General features: G+C 45.2%; 2 protein-coding genes across 2 annotated transcripts; both read left to right on the forward strand.

Annotated features, from left to right (window-relative positions):
* Positions 1-1,733: 1,733 nt before the first annotated feature.
* LOC146685216 (uncharacterized) lies at positions 1,734-4,840 on the forward strand (the record flags this gene model as incomplete). Its single annotated transcript, XM_085442992.1, has 3 exons — positions 1,734-2,075; positions 2,161-3,925; positions 3,974-4,840. Coding segments are annotated over exons 2-3 (2,391 nt in total), but the record flags the coding sequence as incomplete, so codon positions are not given.
* Positions 4,841-8,892: 4,052 nt separating this feature from the next.
* LOC146685217 (uncharacterized) lies at positions 8,893-9,522 on the forward strand. The gene has a single exon (XM_085442993.1). It carries the CDS (start codon positions 8,893-8,895, stop codon positions 9,520-9,522), a length of 630 nt encoding a protein of 209 aa, XP_085299119.1.
* The last annotated feature ends 9,915 nt before the right edge of the window (positions 9,523-19,437 follow it).

Consider the following 19,437-nt stretch of genomic DNA (forward strand, 5'->3'; position numbering starts at 1 on the left):
TGGAAGCAGACACAAAGCGAACACAGCAGCATCCTCTGTTTCCGAGCTGCCCTGAGAGTGCCTGTGCATGCAGACAGCCTCCTATCAGATCTCTATCAGTTTATTGATGACTGGGAGACGCTGATCAATATTCAGAGAGGTCACCTCTATCTATCATCCCTAGCTCTCTTTTTCTCACTCTTTCCACTTGATATCATCTCTTCATCTAAATTAACTGTCTTATTTTTCACCTTTATCGGTTTTCTCTTCTTCTGTCTCTTTCTACCTCGTCTTATTTTAGCTGCCCAGTGTAAGATTTTATTATTTTATTCCCGGCATGTGCCTTCTATTACCCTTAATGTCTATTAGTTGAGGCATACCCCCACACACACTATGTCAGTACAGACAGTACTTCAGTGTTTGCCTCCCATTAAGCAGATTCCAGTCTGATTACATCCTGGAAGACAGACAATAAAACTCTTCACTGCATCAGCTCTTTTCCTTCTGTCCTGTTTTTCATCACAGCAGCAGGACGTCAGTCGGTCGGTCCGTTTAAACACCGCACCACTGATAAAAAATTGTTGAGGAGCAGTGAACTGCACATATATTTGATGGTGATTCACAAAGTATTAGACTGTAAAATACTGAAACTATAAACAGTTTGGTTTAAGATGAGGAAAAAAGCAAAACCATACATATTTCCACAGTTAGTGTTTCAGAGCATTTCCATGTAGTTATTATTATAAAGTTTGATGTTAAATCAAAGATACTGCGGGGACGGCCTGGGGGAACACCTACCACCCCTGAAGTTTAATCGCCCCTTTATTTGAGCCACTCAACACAATGAAACATGTTTACATTTGACACATTTTATCAGCTTTGTGTCCTTGTAGTTCATTCTTTTACTTTAATGCTGCAGCTGTAATGGTACAGTCAGGTTTGGTTTGGCATTTATTTCTGATATAGTTTCCCGCTGAGCCCCGTCCCTCTTTAGGATTATTGTTTCTTAAACGTGATCGGAACTGGGATAATCCTCAAAACCAGGGCATGCATCTGCACATAAACACAAAATATACATACAAGGCCTTCATTCAGTGAAAACTCATGGGACATGGGAAAATACAACACAGAGCAACTGTGATTATGGAAACCCAGTGTGGGATTCATACGATATAGAAGCACAGAACTATGTTTATTTACAAAAAGGAAAACGGCAGACAGACAACAGACAAGGGAAACCAAACACTGACACCTCTTGTTTGGGGCTAATATCTCATAACTATTTGATATTAGTATAAAAACTAAGGATGACCTCACATGAGTTTAGTTTACATAGTTGAACAAAGTTAAAGTTGTTGAGGAGAATGTGTAAAGTGTAAAGTGCAGAAAATCCAAGATTAATATCACATGAGCACAGAGGGTCACAGCTAAAGAGGTTAACTACTGATATGATTGGGATGAATACAGCATTTCAGAAATACTGATTCATGATCCCGTGAAGACTCTGAGGGCAGTTTGACAGTTTAAGAGTAAAGTTTGTCGACAGAACATGACAGAGTTTATCATGGAAAGACTTACAGCTGCGTTATATTGTAAAGTAAAGGAATTAATAGGATTTTGTGGTGGAAATAACTGCATGGACTCAGCAGCGGCTCTGAACATCAGTTTTAACAAATGCAGCGTCCGAACTCTAAAACACTGAAACAAAAATGCAGCCTCTGCTTTCTTTTCTTTTTGAATGTAACTGTCACGGACCCGGCTCTGGAGGACTCGGGGGTCCGTGACCAGTTTTGACTGTTGTTATTGTTGTTAGTATTATTATTATTTGGTGATGTGTGCTTTCTCCACAATGCTGTGTTAGTCTGTGTCCCACTCGTATGTATAGGCAGGGTGTGGGTGTATACCTGTGTATGTCTGCGGGTGTGGCTGGAGGATGGAGCACAGCCACCTGCAGGCCTGATAGGTGTGGCCCTGCGAAGGACTGGCCACACCTGAAGTTCCTGCCACACCTGTTGGTGATCAGGGCTCGTCGGGGGAGCTACTTAGGAGAGTGTTGGAGCTCCCACCGGCGCGGGATCATTGAGTTATCGTACCAAGTTAGTGTGTCAGCATATGTCTGTGTTGTTCGTATATGCCCGCCGAGGGTTAGTGTTGACGGCTGCCTCTATGGTTTCCCTGCAGGAGGAAGAGTGGTCCAGAAAGGCAGCACGCACGGGGTGTGCGGAAACACAACAGCGGGGAGCACGAGCACGAGCACAGACGTCGGAGGGAAGCACGCACACGGGGTTCAAGGGAGCAACGGGGAGTTATTGTGTTTACAGTTTTTCACTGTGAATAAAGAGCACTGTTTGCATCGCAGAGTCTGCGTTTTGGGTCCTCCTTTCCCCACATCCCCACGGTCTGCCAGCCAGACCGTGACAGAATGATCCCGCCAACCACCATGGACCCAGCAAACTCAGGAGTTGCCACGGAGGAGAGATTGCTCGCGCAGTTATGGGATTACTGCCGGCGCGTAATCCAGGCTGTAGACCCACACAAGAGACACCTACAGGTAGTGTTCCTTGACAATTACCTCACATCCACTACCCTCACCATGAACATTTTGGACATTAACAAACTTAGGCAATTGGTCACTAGTTTAAGGGAGAGCTCGAGTTTTGAATTATTTGGCTTGGGTGGCCCGAGCACGGACAGTTCGGCTGCTCTCCTAGAGACTCTAGCCGCTTGGTTTTTCACGCGTCGGCGGAGGGCTTTCCCGTCGATGCTCGCGGCACAATCGTTTGATCTGCCATTACAGAAGGCATGCCGCACTCTCCACCACCATTCCATTACACCGCAACCCACTCCTGCGGTTTCAGCCCGGTCAGCTGGCAACGGACCGACAGCGCTCATTGCCGCAGTGAGTAAACCAGACTCAATTGTTTCAATAATGAACCCTGTCATTGACAATCAAAACACAGATGAACAGCGGATTTCCATGCACACGGCCCCGCCTTCACGGAGGAGAAGGCGTCCTCGCAAGCAGCGTTCAACCACATCCACACTCACTCCTGTGCTGGTCGAAGACTCAGGACCAGCGGCTCTGGACGCCACAGTGAGTAAAATGGACTCTGCCGGTGTTATAAATTCCCTTCCTGTAAACACGAAAATAGAAACTGTTTGCTGTACCTCCAAAGACTCAGAAAATGTTCCCTCTGAGACTGTAAGCTGGGAGCTGGGGAGTTCCGAGCATACAGACCCAAATGACTTTTTGGCTCAGTCTGGCCATATGGAGACAGAGGTTCTCCCCGGGGCTTCCCCAGAGGCCGAACTGGAGGCCTCAGTTGCCTCTGGACCCCTGGAATTTGTTGAGCCAGCTGTAACATTCTCATCCTCTCCACCCTTCATAATAGCCATATCACCCTCAACTCAGTCCGCTGCCCAGCTAGTAACGGAGTCTGCTGCCCAGCTGGTGACTGAGTCTTCAGTCCGGTCAGCCTCTCACCTTCATCCTCAGTTGGAGGTCGATATGCCTGCTGGACCACCTCTGCCATCATTTCACCTGTCTGTCCCTGCATCGTTGGCCAGTCCACCGGGAGCAGCGACCGCACCATCATCACCTCCTCCCTCTGCAGCTACTTCTCCACCAGAGTCCCATCAGACTGCAGCGACCGCAGCACTCTCGGCTTCGCCATCTGCATCACCTACTCTACCTTCACCTTCCCCACCTGCAGACACCGCATCACCATCTTCACCTCCAGATCGACCGTCAGTAGCTGTAGCGCAGCCGGAGGTGCTCAGGGTGCTCGGAGAGCGGGAGGAGCCCGCACCGCCAGCTGTGGAGCCCTGCGAGCCGGAGCAGGAGCCCGGCGAGCCGGAGGAGCGGCTCAGCGTGGCGGAGCAGGAGCCCAGCGAGCGGGAGGAGCTCGATCTTCCCGAGCCGGAGCTCAGCGAGCGGGAGCCGCAGGTGGAGCTCGCGCTGCCCGAGCAGGAGCTCAGCGAGCGGGAGCTGCAGGTGGAGCTCAGCGAGCGGGAGCTGCAGGTGGAGCTCGCGCTGCCCGAGCAGGAGCTCAGTGAGCGGGGGGAGCCCGCGTCGCCAGCTGTGGAGCTCAGCGAGCCGGAGGTGCTCAGCGAGCCGGAGGTGCTCAGCGAGCTAATGCTGGAGGAGCTCGGCATGCCGAAGGAGCACAGTGAGCCGGGGGAGCCCAGCGAGCTAATGCCGGAGGAGCACTGTGAGCTGGAGCAGCTCAGCGAGCCACCCACTGAGAAGCCCGCACCGCTGCTGGCGGACCTCAACGAGCCGGAGGGACCGGCGTTGCCAGCAGAGGAGCTCAGCGAGCCTGGTGAGCCCGCGCTGCCACCGGAGGAGCTCGGAGGTACGGAGGGACCTCCACGTCTGGCGCGGCCTCCACGCCATCCACGTCCTCTGCATCCACGTCAGCGACCAGCGCGTCATGAACCGTGTGCCACACCTCGCTGTTGCTCACCGGAGGAGCAGCGCCGCCACCGGACCCGTGGCAGGCCGCCTGGGGAGCAGCGCCGCCGCCGTCGGACCCGGGGCAGGCCGCCGGAGGAGCCGCAGCGCTGCTACCGTCACTGGATCCCGGGCAGGCTGCCTGGGGAGCAGCGCCGCCGCCTTCGGACCCGGGGCAGGCCGCCGGAGGAGCAGCAGCGCCGCTACCGCCTCTGGATCCTGGGCGGGCCGCCTGGGGAGCAGCGCCGCCGCTACTGGGCCCGGGGCTCGCCACCGGAGGGGCAGCAGTGCCGCTGCCACTGGAGCAGTGGCAGGCCCCCAGAACCGTTTTTCTGCTGTTGCCGGACCCGTGGCTGCCCGCCGGAGCTGCAATGTCGCCACCATTGGACTCGAGGTAGGCCCCCTGAACTCTTTTGTTATGTTGATGGGCCGCCTGAGACTGTTTTGTGGCATTTTTTTCTTTTTGTTGCTCCGCTGCGGGATGCGCGGTCGGACTCTGGGACTGTGACCATGGGGGGGTTGTTTTCTTTGGGGGTTTTTGCTTGTTTTGGTTCTGCCCTCCGTCCTGGACCTCCCGCCGCCCGCCCTGGGTTGGTTGTGCTGTTTTTGGTTTGTGTTTTTGGGTTGTCGGGAGCTGACCCTTTGAGGGGGGGTACTGTCACGGACCCGGCTCTGGAGGACTCGGGGGTCCGTGACCAGTTTTGACTGTTGTTATTGTTGTTAGTATTATTATTATTTGGTGATGTGTGCTTTCTCCACAATGCTGTGTTAGTCTGTGTCCCACTCGTATGTATAGGCAGGGTGTGGGTGTATACCTGTGTATGTCTGCGGGTGTGGCTGGAGGATGGAGCACAGCCACCTGCAGGCCTGATAGGTGTGGCCCTGCGAAGGACTGGCCACACCTGAAGTTCCTGCCACACCTGTTGGTGATCAGGGCTCGTCGGGGGAGCTACTTAGGAGAGTGTTGGAGCTCCCACCGGCGCGGGATCATTGAGTTATCGTACCAAGTTAGTGTGTCAGCATATGTCTGTGTTGTTCGTATATGCCCGCCGAGGGTTAGTGTTGACGGCTGCCTCTATGGTTTCCCTGCAGGAGGAAGAGTGGTCCAGAAAGGCAGCACGCACGGGGTGTGCGGAAACACAACAGCGGGGAGCACGAGCACAGACGTCGGAGGGAAGCACGCACACGGGGTTCAAGGGAGCAACGGGGAGTTATTGTGTTTACAGTTTTTCACTGTGAATAAAGAGCACTGTTTGCATCGCAGAGTCTGCGTTTTGGGTCCTCCTTTCCCCACATCCCCACGGTCTGCCAGCCAGACCGTGACAGTAACATATTACTGGACTAAATTCAGTAATTACACTGCATAACAAAGCTTCTTCAGTTATCTGTGCAGCAGGCAGACAGAAAGAAACAAACACAAAACAAACTTTCAATTTTCTTCTTGCACTTGCAGTCAGCTGGTATTAGTCCGTGTGCGTGGGGAGGAAAATGATGGAGTGGAGATACAGACCTGACTTTTATTGTTACTGCACAAAAAGATACGAGTACGACTGTAAAATGCATCCAGGACAGAAACAACCGCATTATGCTGCTAACGCAACAACAGCTCCTTGCAAGCACCTGCACAGACAGCATGCTAACGCTAAGCTAGCCAAGAACACACAGTTACAGCTGAGTGTCGACCGCAGCCTGAACATTAACAGGTAACAAAGACAGTGATGAGCCGCTCATCGATTGAATACACTCAGTATTTGACATGTGATCTTTGTAGTTTCTTGTGATTTATATTTCATATAGTGCCCAAACTTTTTTGGAAACATGGCTGCATAAAAACAAAAAGAGAAAAAACATCAGGATGGTAATTTAAGTGTCACTCTAGCCGTCCTCCTCCTGCAGCCTCCATGCTCTCACTCTCTGACACATAACCAAATTCCTCACATCCTCCTCCTCCTCCTCTACACTCCTTTGTTGCTCTAACAGAAAGGGTCACTGTTTTCTAATGTCTCTGTCATCGCACACGGCTCTGCTCATCCTTAGCTGTATTTAGGGTGGATTAGATTGCATCTGTTTCAGGTTCGTCTTATAAAAGTATCATATTCCAGACATAATCTGCCTGCTTTTAATCCCAGGTCAAAGTTTTACCTGAAAGCACAGCAGCAGTCACAGAATATCTGCTCTCCCTTTAATGCATTTTTGCTTTATCCCTAATCAGAGTAGGTATTACACATCAGCAGGTAACCTACTAATCAATCTGGAGGGGGCTTTTTTCCCTACATTTCAAAGGCGTTGTACTAAAGTCCTGCTGAAATCTCAGAAAGTGGGCGGCAGTCTGCTTTTTTGATGTGGTGGTGTTTGGCTTCATCACACCAAAGTCAGTGTGTGCTGGGACAGTTTGAAAGTAGCGGAAGAAGAGGAGCTCTTCCACTTTTAGGGCCATGGTGCTGGAACAGATTACTCCCTGCAGGTCAAGATTTCCTGCCACAAATACAGATGTTCAAACTAGGGCTGTGCGATATGACCAAAATCTCATATCCCGATATAAGAATTCTATCGTCCCGATAACGATATAAATCAAAAAAATGTAACATTTTTTGTAATGTTACATTTTCGCTTGCTGCAGGGAACTGCCTGTTCTAACGTTTGAGTCTAAGGTCTATTTTTTAGCACCTGACGGCTCTTTTTTACTTCTCATCCGTAAATAATCTGCTCTTTCACGTGATTCAGTTTATTTTGAAAAGTCTCAACAGGATCTTGAGCTTTATTGTGAAAGGTTTATGTGGAACATAAACAAGCGGACACGCGATGCTGTTACCGTCATTGTTGCTAACGACAACGCATAAAAACAGGCGCTTGTCCGTCTGTAGTGTGGTTATATTAAATATAAGAGAAAGAGAGAACTTTAAGAAATGAATAATAACTACAGTGACCATCAAAACCATGAAGAAATATTGCTGTAAACAGTTGATTTTGCGACACCACGAAACAAACGATAGCGTAAAATGAAACGATAGACGTTTTTATATCGTCATCCGATATATATTGTTATATCGAACAGCCCTAGTTCAAACACTACTGTGTATTTAAAGGTAGGACAGTTCATGAGATTTCTGACAGTATATAGCAAATACTTTGAATGCCAAAGTCTCCATGCTGGTTCTGATGTAATCCTTGGGTTTTACTTTGCTCTCATGTTTCTGACTCTGAGTGGTTCTTTGTTCTTATTCCAGTTACTTCTTTTTCTGTTTGAAGGTTAGTTACTTGTGTGGATTACTGTCAGGGTTTTGTCTCGTCTTTCTGCTTTCTTTGTGAGTCTGGACTAAAATTCTTTTATTTTTGTGTCTTTTTCGTCAACCATAACAAATTTACACCTCGAACCTTCTGAGGCCGTCTCAGACTCCGGTCTGGAACACTTCCTGAACCTAAAACAACATAAACTCGATGAGTCCTTCAGTAAGTTCCATCCCTAATCATATCTGCACAAACTAGACATTACAAGCAGGGGACTTTTTCACTGACGGGAGTGATTCTGATTCATCTGTAATGAACAAAATTATATCACATGATTCAGGACAGATTTACAGTCATGTGAAGAAGAAAGCACACCCACTGTCGATTAGTTTTAGCCTAATGATTCAGTATTTTGTAGAACCACTTTTAGAAGGAATATGTTGTTTTGACTTCATCAGACTCTCACAGAGTTGTGGATGAATTCTGGCTCTTGACAGCATCACGTCAGCTCATTTATGCTGTAAGCATTAGTGTATGCACAGCTGTCTGAAGAGCCTGCCACAGCATTTCAAATAAGGTTGAGGTCTGGACTTTGAGTCATTGCAGAAATTTGTTTTCTTCTTTTTCCCTTTTTGTTGGAGATCTGCATGTTGGGATGATTGTCTTGTTGCAATAACTAATTACAGTCAGGCGTTAGCAGACAGACAGATGGCCTCAAATCTGACTGCAGAATATTTTGGTACACAGAGGAGTTGGTGGTAAACTCAGTGAATGCAAGGTTCCCAAATCCTCAGCCCTGCCGACAGTTGGCATGAGGTGTTTTCGCTGATACGCTGTCCTTGGTTTTCACCAGACGTGGTGCTGTGCATAACGGCCAGACATCTCTACTTTCATCTCATCTGTCTGAACGACATCGTTGCAGAAGTCTTGTGGTTTGCTCAACTTTGCAAACCTGAACCTCGCTGTCGTGTCCTTTTTAGAGAAGAGCTTTCTCCTGGCAGCTCTTCCAAACAATTCACAATGCAGGAACTCCAGCAACACTTAAGGGAAGAGGAACAACTTTATTGACTGACATTTTCTCGTTTGGCTCTCGGCGAAGGCGGTCGCACTTTTTCTCCTCTCCTCTCCCTTATCTTCTCTGCTTAGCTTCTTATGTCCTTGTCTTGTCTTGTGTTTTTACTTTTCCCTGGAACACTCTCTCACAGTCTGTTTCTAAAACCTAAAAGAGAATTATGGATTTGATCAACTGGTCTCTGAATTCTATTGACACCCTTTCCTCAACGAGAAGTCTGGGCTCGGGAGAACCTGAGTGCCCTGGAGGGACTTTCCCTGCTGGATACACGATGGACAGGTGGCAGACATGGAGGGTCGTGTGCCTGGCGGGACTGTCGATCGAGGACGCTGAAGATATCTACCTATTCGGAACCATGATAACAGGGATCTTGCTGATCGGAGCTGGCTTGGCCCTGGCTTATCGGAGAATTAAGAAAGCGGAACCGGCTGTTCAAACCCCCCCAAGGCTGCCCGCTGGGATTGAAACGATGGGACGAGGCGCGACTTCTCAGAACGGGCTCATTGAGAGCAGCATGGTTAAGATCTTGGAGACGCTTACAGCTGCTGTGAATACTCAGAATAAGACCTCTGAGCGTACATTGGATTACATCAGGGAGAAGTTCAATCAGAATAAGACCTCTGAGCAAAAGTTGGATCACATCTTGGAGCAGCTCACTGCAGTCGTGAGTTCTCAGAATCGGCTCTTTGAGCACAAGAATGACAAGACCACGGAGCGCAAGTCTGATAACATCATGGAGAAGCTCGCGGCTCTCCAACGGGAGATTGAGAGACCAGTGTCGGAGTGTTAAAGAACAGCTTTGAAATTCTCATGAGTTGTTCGCATAAAAGAAAAACCACCATTATGATGCGGCTATCCCTTCGGCGCCAGCTGTGGGCTCAAGGCTGGAGCCGAACAACAACACCCTGATAACGACTGTTTAGTCTGTTCCTTCCCATTCCATGCAAGGCCACCTGTGTTGGCTGGCAGACTGTTTACTTAGCCTAGCAGGGCGAAGGACACTGTCTCAGCTGAACTCTGGACACACACACACATACATATACACTGATATGCACACACGCATCACCCCTCCCTTTCCAAACGCCTTCGATGCTTGTTCCCTCCTGGGAACACGGCGGGTCTGAGCCCACGCTGGAATGGTAGCGCTGGGCAGGATGGCTGCTGTGTTTGCTTCAGATTACTCCCCACCCCCCACCCGACCCTGTGGCTTGTCACGTGTTCCATAATGTTGTGCTGTGGACATTTATGTGCTTTTTTGTGCAGAGGAGTTTTTTTGTTTCCTGTTCTCATGCTGTCCTCCCAGGAGCCCAGCATGAGTAGAGGTCTCTTTTTTTCCTCTTGTACTTTCCCATTGTAGTGTATATTTCAGTGTTTTTCTGTAACGCTACCGATCTCCGACCTGTATCCCCATGTGATGTCTGTGTTGTGTGTGTATGGTCAGGGGAGGGGGTCCCATTTCACTGCAGGGCAACCTGCACGTGGCGAATAAAGCATTGATTGATTGATTGATTGATTGATTGATTGATTGATTGATTGACCAACGCATTTCGGCTTGTGACCTTCATCAGGGTCATAGAAAAACATTGTAGAAGTGTGCTTAAATAAAAGACAGGGAACAAAAAAAATTCAAATTAACCAATCACATCTTAATAGATAGAACAGCTGACACATAACAGGTTGGTATTGGTTAATTGGTCACGTCCAAGTAAATACTGGACTAGATCATCAGCTTCCAAACAAGCCTTTTCAGTCTTTTTCTAATTGCTCTGCCATGAACTTTAACAGTGGCTCATAGTGTGGTGGTTTACACATTTGCATAACAAGTATAAACTCCCAGGGTTCAGGAGACACAAATCCTTTGGGGTTGCATCATTAAGGGCATCTTGTATAAAAGTCTGCTTAGTCAAACATGCAGAGCTACTCTCTGTGGGCAATCCTGTATGAATAAGAGAACACCTTATTCACAAGGGCTAACACTGCCATGAACTTTAACATTTGACTGATGCCTGCAGAGTCTGAGATGCTTTCTTTAAGCATCGCACCTTATTGGGGTGAGGTTGCTTCCTGATTAGCGTCTGCGATGAATGTTTAATCTGTCTTACTGTAGGATGATGGACAACAATTGCTTCTTTAAGATCGCTGATATTTTCCCTTCTTGGCCTTTTGTCAAAACATCCCTGAATTCTTAAGACCAGCAAACATCCAAAACATCTTCTCTGACAGAGGTGCTCACACTGGCTCATGATCATTTAATCAAGTGCATTTGATTAGTGGGAATACTCCTATGGAGACGCACTTCATTTTTCACACTTTTTTCTTTCTCTTTAGTGTTTGACAAATAAATAACAACATCTTGTAATCTGTCATATGTCAGGTTGTATTTACCTCATTTTAAGACCTAAAACTGAACCCAGTGATTTCTACCTTAGAGCTGAAAGAGGGTGTACTTTCCTTTTCATATGACTGTCCATGTACAGTGATTGCCTTCAGTGTTAACTCACTTCAGGTCACTAGTTTGACATGATGAGACGTGAACAGCTCAGTTGTTGAATGTTGCTGCAGAAAATACAGAGAACCTTGATTTAAAAGGCTGTAATATGAGCAAAACGTCCTTCTGGCAGGTTGGATTCATCAGCTGCGTTTCATAAGAGACCAACACTGAGGCTGGGAGGAGGTGATGGAGAAATAAGTGTTATGTGGGTGGGTGATAATGTGGCAGGGGGCTGCCACACAGAAGCAATAACACCACCTGTCATTTTTTTTCTGTTGATGTATTTAGAGATGCATGAAAGAGATGCAACCTTTTAACTCTTGACCCTGGAAACATGACATGGGACATCCAGTATAGAGGATTTAAAGCCAACAGCAGCATCATACATTCAGGATTATGGATTATCCATCTGTCAGAGATCCTGCAGGGATCTCCTTGACAGACAAGGTCACCTCACTGACCCTAAAAGGAGGAAAAAGGCAGGGAGAGGTGTTGGAAACTGCAAGCCAAGAGTCTAACACATCTGATGATTGATTACAAAGTGGAACAATTCAACCATTTATTGTTTGTTTTCCCAGAAAAAAATTGGATGTTTAAGATGTGAGTAGAGCTCTGCAAGGACTGAAACTAAAACCGTTGAACAAGTGAGCTAACAATTGTGGCACAATTTCAGAAAAATGTTCCTCGATATAAAATTTTCAAGACTTTGAACATCTCATTATCTTTTCACAGACGTCTCCGTTTAAGATGGACGGGGTCGAAAATCGACATTGGATATGGGATATCTTTGGGCCCACGGGCATTAAAGACTGCAAAAGCTCAAAATGGACTGAGGCAAAGTGAAAAAACTGGAAATCAAAATTTTATATTCTTTTTTGGAAAACATGGACTCCACATCCTCCGGACTAAAAGGCAGAGGTTCAGTCTGACTTGTTGTAATTGCTCAGTTCTTAAGTCTGCATCTCTGATTGTACAGGGGTCAATAATATTTCATTTAAATAGCGAAAAACTCGCACTTATGGAACGATCACATCAGAGCTGAGAGATATATACAAGTTTTAGAGCAAGATAAGCTCCAGATTACATCTTTTTAAGGGTCTAGGTCTTGCATATTTCAGGAACACTAAACCCGGGCACCAGTTTAGCTTACTGGTTGGGCAGACAACGCATGGCTGAAATGCAGTGGACTGAGTTTGAGTCCCAAGAAACTTTGAATCAGAAGTGACCATTCATTGAGAGCCATCCATTTATCCATTTCCTGCCACTTATTCAGAGCTGGGTCACCAGGGCAGGAGCTTAAACAGAGAAGCCCTGACCTCTTTGTCCAGCCACCTCCTTTAGCTCATCCAGGAGAACACTGAGGCATTCCCAGGCCAGCCGAAAGATGCAGCCTAATCTCTCCAGTGTGTCCTGGGTCTATCTCAGGGCCTCTTCCTGTTAGGACATAGCCAGAACACCTCAACCAGGGAGCCTGCTAAGAAACCATCCCAATCAGATGCACAAAACACCCCAATTAGCTCCTTTCAGTGAGGATGGAAATTATCAGCTAATGCTAGCTACCTTGTTTAGCAATTTTGCATCATAGACTGTACAGGTGATTCATAAACTATACGGGTTAATCATATCCGCATACATATCTGCTAATTAGCACTAGTTACATTTTTTTTAGACAGGCAGTAGCTCACAACAGTACCAATAGCACAAACACGGACGATATCAATGCGAGTCTATCCGGTCTGTAACTTTTTTAACATGTTTTTAACATGTTTTAATGTTGTTCTATTTAATCTCAACAAGCCCGTAAAAACAGTCAGTGATCACAGTTGGCTTCTCTTGGTTTTTATTACCGCTAATCATTTTAAAGCTCAGTTTTTAAACCCTTGTGATGCAACTACAGCCCAGCCCATGCAGCAGTATATTAATGACTACCCTGATATTGTGGATGGATTATCTCAGTTGTTCTCCTGAATGAAGTTTGGTCCGTTTACAGCATCCTGCCATGCGATTGCATTTGTCCCTAACCATCGGGAACCCTCACGTTAACTTTTATCGAGTGGAAAAAAGCTTCACTGTGTTTGTTATGCTAACGTAGTTGTGTGGCTAGCGATCACGTAGCACAACATTATATACCAGCTAGCCCAACTTCAGTAACCTTTCAAACGTCACTGCTGTTTACTTTCCTGTCTTCATTTATGTTAGAAGTGATAGCAGAGCTGTACGTTTGAATTTGTTTCATAAATCTCTCAGTCAGAACATGCTATATTATACTTAGAGGGAAGCTAGCGAGCTAACTCCTTGCTAACTTCTAACTCCGTTAAATGTCATAAATTCCATATTCATGGATGCCTGGATGTTAAACTTAATTGTTACACCTGGTGGAGCAGCAACAGTGATCATTTTTATTACAGATGAAAGAATTTAGACAGTTTTTCAACTCTCAGTAATGCTGCAGTGATCATTTTACTTAGGGACCTGTGGCGGAGTTTGGGCCCAGACATGGCTAATGACGTCAGACTTAAAGCCCGGATAGGAGTTTACTTAGTTTGTAGCCATTCAAATCATCAAAGAGAAACACCCCAGCACTCAATAACTGCTGTGTACACATACACTCAGGATCTCACAAGTGAAATGTCAGCAGGTCCTGATTAAAAAGAACCACGTCTAACATTAACATGCTGGACGTGTATTCCAACAAAGACACAAGTAGTAAAGAAAACAGCTCAAACAGCTTAAATCAGTTAGGCTCCTCTGTAATCTGAGGGAGATTCCGTTACCACCTCTCTCTCAGATGTTACTCATGTTAAAAGCTTTGCAACTTGGCAGGAGGAAGATGAGATTTGCCCTTAAATCCAAGGCCTGGGTGCTTTTAGGTTGTGCTGTGTCTACACATGAAAAATAAAATACAATTCAGAACTCCATCACAGGATATGTTCAGGTAAAATACCACTGTTTAGGTGAGGAGAATGTGAACTCCAAAATTACAGCAGGTCTCTTTGGAGGAATAAATCACTACATGATGGCTCAAAACCCAGGTGTAAATACGAAGGGAAGCGTTATAGACGGGCTGAAGTTGCTCCAATTAGATGATGTCTTATTAACACAATGTAAGTGCATCTGCCTCTGAATATGCAGACATATTTTACAACTCTTCTCTGTGTGAAATTAACCAATAATTTCTATTTGTCAGCTTCCCAACACTTAAACTGTTGAGATATGGATATTTTAGGTGCAAAATTCAAAACGTGTAAATCTGTGTAAAAATGTGTAAGAAAATACTGTAACAATGTTTAAAGACTATTGACATAGTGCTTTTCTCCTCGTGAAAGTATTGCCAGCGATTGTCCCACTGATGAACACTACAGCGTTAAACCAGTCAAGTGCAAACGAGCTGTTCTGCCTGTAGCTTGTGGCTGACTGCAATCGGGTTGGAGCAGCCTAAACATTTCACAACAGATGAACTGACAAGGCTTTGTTTTGTGTTTTTGTAAGCAAGGCAATCAGAAACTGCTTCACGTTATATGCAACAATGGACTAATTTTCTTCTTCCCGGGACTTTTGCCCTGCCATTGAAATGCCAGACACAAAGTACTGGAGGAGCTTTAGGCTCCGGAAAAATTTCTGGACAAAATTCAAAAGCTATGAAGTTTCTAAAGAAGCCGAGTAAAGTGAGTAAAGTTTCCAGCTTTCGAATCATCTTCGCAGTTCTTATGGAGGGATTTTAAAATACTACATGAGATGTAAACAATCATCAGATTAATTCAAAAAGTAAACGAACAATTCTGCTGGATAAACTGCTGATGAGTATAGAGGACTAAAAAATGTATCGGAATGAGTCCCTAGAGGAACATGAACCACATTTCTTGGTAATCCAGCCATCCTTATATACTTGCTACCATGAAGTGGGATAGAAGTTAGTACCTCAAAGCTGTACCTCTAGAATTATTACCTCAAAGTTATCTGGAAAAAGAGCAGAATGAGTTTGAGAAGAAGTTATTAATGAGCATCCTCTGAAGGGTCCTCTGAACTCGTCCTTGGATAAAGTGTGAGAGGATGAACTGCTTCGATCCGGAGGACGTGGTTTGAGTGTCTGACCAAGTTGCTTCCACAGCTTAGGTAATGTGTTTTGGGAGCGTCCATCTAGCAAGTGGTTAGGATATGCCTCAATGTCCACCCTGAAGAAATTTAGGCGATGGTTAGAGAGATCCACAGATGCCTAGACTGTCACAATTTTACATTGGATAACCAAAGGTAAAAAAAAAAATCACCCAAGAAAGTTTGAACCACAGTCCATCAAAACTTTCTTTCATTTGAGGCTTGACTGAAGACACTGCTCAATTGTCTGTAATATCTCTTCACCTACACAGCCACCACGGTCCTTAATAACTCTGTATATCGTTAAGAAAGTAAAAGTCTGTAAGTCAAGGTAAAAGATCTAACTTGATTTTTAATAAGGTAAGTTTCTAAACTCTGAGTCATTTCTCAGAGCGTCTAATGTCTGATTGTGTCCACACAGGCTGACCTTCAGCTGTAGTGGCCTCATTAGACAAAACTCTTCAGGACTTTACCCAAAACAGCTTGTGAGACCTTCTGACTCTCAAACAGGAAGTGTAACAAGACATGGTAGCTTGCCTTCAGACTGGTTATGACAGATCCCCCGATGTGAACTTTGGCAGAGGAAAGAGGGAAGAGATGAAGCGGGGATTTGACATCTGGAGCAGGTGTGTGTGCTGAGATCTGATACATCACCGGTGTGTGTGGCAGCTAACTGAGCGAGTGTGTCTGTCAGCAGATCAGCAGTTTGATCTCCTTCAGCTGTTGAGTCTGGGTGTAATAAGGCTCCATCAAACTGTCCAATATGTGACCTTTTTAATCGGAGGATCAGTGTCTGTGTGCACTTGTGTGTGTTTGTGTAATGAGGCTCTGGGAAACTGTTGACTGTACATTAGACGGGCTCTAATGGACCAGTTTAGACATGCTTGAAAGAATAACATCCTTTTCTCTGACTCTCTTATCAGCACCGAGGTTGTAGTATGTTAATGGAATCCACTGCTTTGACCTCGCTAATTTAAAATATGTCACTTGTGTTACAGCCAGAGAAGATGCAAAATTACCAGATATGCACCACATGGGCATTATTGGGTCTACAGCTGTGGCTGAGATCCGGCATCTGCAATTGCTGTTTGCACAAATATAAGTCCTGACATCTCAGCCATATAAAATCATAACAAATCTAACTATATGTGAAGCGTTGCTGATACATTTTATACTGGTAGCAATAAACAATTAAATGATGATTGTTTACTGATCATTAGTAATGTTAACATTTACATTAGACAAGAAAGTCTTTGTGAAAACTGTCAGCCTCTGTATGCTAAACTGATTAGGCTCCAACAATCTGAGGCTAAATCCAAAGCTCTGTTTTTGCTTTAGTGACACGTTATTATCTGAACCACTAAATTTGGGCTCTCTGATGAGCATTTTGAAACTGAACCCTCATTAATTTGATCTCTAGGCTTACAGAGACTTTGATGTTTGCCTTAGCAAGTTGGCCAACGGCTCATTTATTTCCTGTGCTTGAGTTTCCAGAGTCAGCTTTATTGACCAAGTATGTGTACACATACAAGGAACTAGGCTCTGTTTTTTTCTTTCAGTACACTTCCTGGGAGACTGTGGATTCTAAAAACCTCAATATCAGACACAGTGATGTTGAGTGAGGTGAGCGTGGCAGTGGAGAGGAGCAGTTTTGACCATATTCAGCATGTTGTCATATAATAAGTTTCATGTTCAACTTCTTCCCTTACTATACCTGCCCGCTTAGTCAGCATATTAGTAAATGCTAAGGAGTTTGGACCACACTCTTCGCCTAATTTTGAGATGTGCTGATATTTTTTCTGTCAGATTTAACCTCATGAATGTAACAGACGACCGTTTTTTCAAGCTTCCTCTATGTGATACTGAGATTTTTAACCAGTCACCTTTCATTTGTGTCTCTGAACATCAAGATAGTAGAGAACACGTCCAATCCTAAACCTGTCTGTCTCAGAAAGTGTGTTTTTTTAGCCATTTAAATGTGGAGACTCTTCACTATCAGCAGATATGACACACGGCCCGATGAAACTGTCCATATAAATGAAAACAGGGAGGGGTGATTGTGCCCACGAACTGCTGGGAGACAATGTTGGAGCATGCAAACACAAATAGAGAGGTCTACGTGGTTATGAAGGACCTTCATCATAAGTTTTGCATACAAATGCAAATATGTGTTAAATGATTCATATCATCTTTCTCTCCTACTTTGCTTTAATGTCACATTTTGCTGTTGTACTTTGTAAACCTCTGTATGCTCAGCTGATTAAGCTCCAACTATCCGAGGTTGAATCCAAAGCTCTTTTTTCCACTTTAGTGAGTCATTATTATCTGAACCAGTAAATCTGGGCTGCCTAATAAGTGTGCCGGTGGTCATTTTGAAAATAGATCCTCATTAATTCGATCTCCAGGCTTACAGAGGCTTTGATATATGCTTTAGTAAGTGAAAACAGGCTGATTGTGTCCAGGAACTGCTGAGGACCATAAACACACACAGAGACAAGCCTACTTGGTCAGGAAGGACCTTCACCCTGAGGTTTGTATACAAATGCAAATATGTGTTGCATAATTCATGAAACTCTAACACATACCAACTTTTTTCTCCTACTTTGCCTTCTGTGTCACATCTTGCTATTGTGCTCTGCTCACCATAGTGTCAGCTCATACTGGAGATAATGCCTTGTCCTTTCCCAAAGCTCTGTTAGGCAGAAGCCAAAAAGAACTGAAAGGACTTTGCCGGCCTTAAGCTATAACTCCCAGTACAGTTTAAGTAAGGTAAATAAATGGTTTCGGAAATTAGGCCCACAACCTTGTTAATCTGCCATTGCTGCTGCAGGTTATAAATCTCCTGTGCTGAGAAACTGGAGGGCCTGAAACTGCAATCTCATCCGAACGCCTCCCTCTGTCTGTGGTCCAGTTGCTGTGGTCGTTAGATATGGAGGATTGTGGGTTCAATGACCACGGGCACTAACAACATAATGACCAACATATGGTGCGCAGGGACGGAGGGAAAGACGAGAGACAGATGGAGGGAGATTGGATGGATTCAGTGGATCCAGACTGGGACACACCGAGCAACAATGAAAACCTGTCATCCTCCATTAACGCTGAAACACAAATACATGATATTTGCAACAGCTTTGGTCCTCTTCGTATCAGCGGAGACATCATTTTACAATTATTAAAAGACAATCATGTGCTGTGCCATAAAGTTTTATATGTATTAACTAGAAGGAGGTAATAGTAGAGTAAATGAGATTCTGTTCATTTGTTAATGTTGTGATGATGTTGTTAATAAAAAAAACAATCTAATTTGATTTAATATCCATTTCAATAATCTGTTTTTTCTGTTTCCTGTTTTTTATTTAAAAACACAAACACTTTGCAATGACCCCTACGAAGGCCACGAGCCGCAGCACGTTGGTCAGCTGGTAAAGCCGCGCCGCTGGAGTCTTTGCGTCTAAATAATCTGTTCACTGACAGGATGTTTTCCCCCAGGATCCAGTCATGGAGCAAAGTATCTTTGCAAACAGGGGGTTTTGATTTAACATAGTGAAAGTTCAGAGTAACTCGAGCCGAACCAACCAAGTGGCGGTTTTGAACAAGAACAACACCGCGTGCAGGTGCAGCGACACGTCTTTCGTGAGTTAACAAACATGCAAAGAGATAATTATTAAGATATCGTGCCAGATGATCAGGAACCAGTCACAGACCAGTGGTTCCCAAACGCTGTGCGCTGTGAGGCATATCCAGGTGTGTGATTTGTGTCAATCATGCAACAAAAATGTTTTTATACCTTCCATGAAAAGGAACTCAAGTCGGCTCTGTAAGCTGTGAAATGGTGGGAATTATTATAGCGTGATAAAAGTGTGCAACGAAGCGTTGAAAGCAGCCTTTGGCTCTCAGGGAGTACCTGTAGCTGACCCCGTTATTTGAAACTCCAGCTATGTTTGATGTAAGCGTTCACAAATTATGTGAAAGCTGGTAAAGAAGATAAATAAGTTCACCTGAACACGACTGAGGAAACTGTTCAGTTGTCTAGAAACGTGTTTGAAGGTAACAGATTTAACAGAAGATTCATGCAACATGATGCAACAGCCTGCACGAGGTGAGAAGATTAACTGTGTC

Source organism: Copadichromis virginalis, linkage group LG20 (assembly GCF_057382275.1).
Source record: "Copadichromis virginalis isolate Kocher_CV1m ecotype Utaka linkage group LG20, C_Virginalis_male_GT1.1, whole genome shotgun sequence".
Taxonomy (NCBI): domain Eukaryota; kingdom Metazoa; phylum Chordata; class Actinopteri; order Cichliformes; family Cichlidae; genus Copadichromis; species Copadichromis virginalis.

Bases quoted from the DNA above. Each gene is read 5' to 3' on its own strand.
- LOC146685217 (XM_085442993.1), top strand. From the start codon at position 8,893: ATGGATTTGATCAACTGGTCTCTGAATTCTATTGACACCCTTTCCTCA.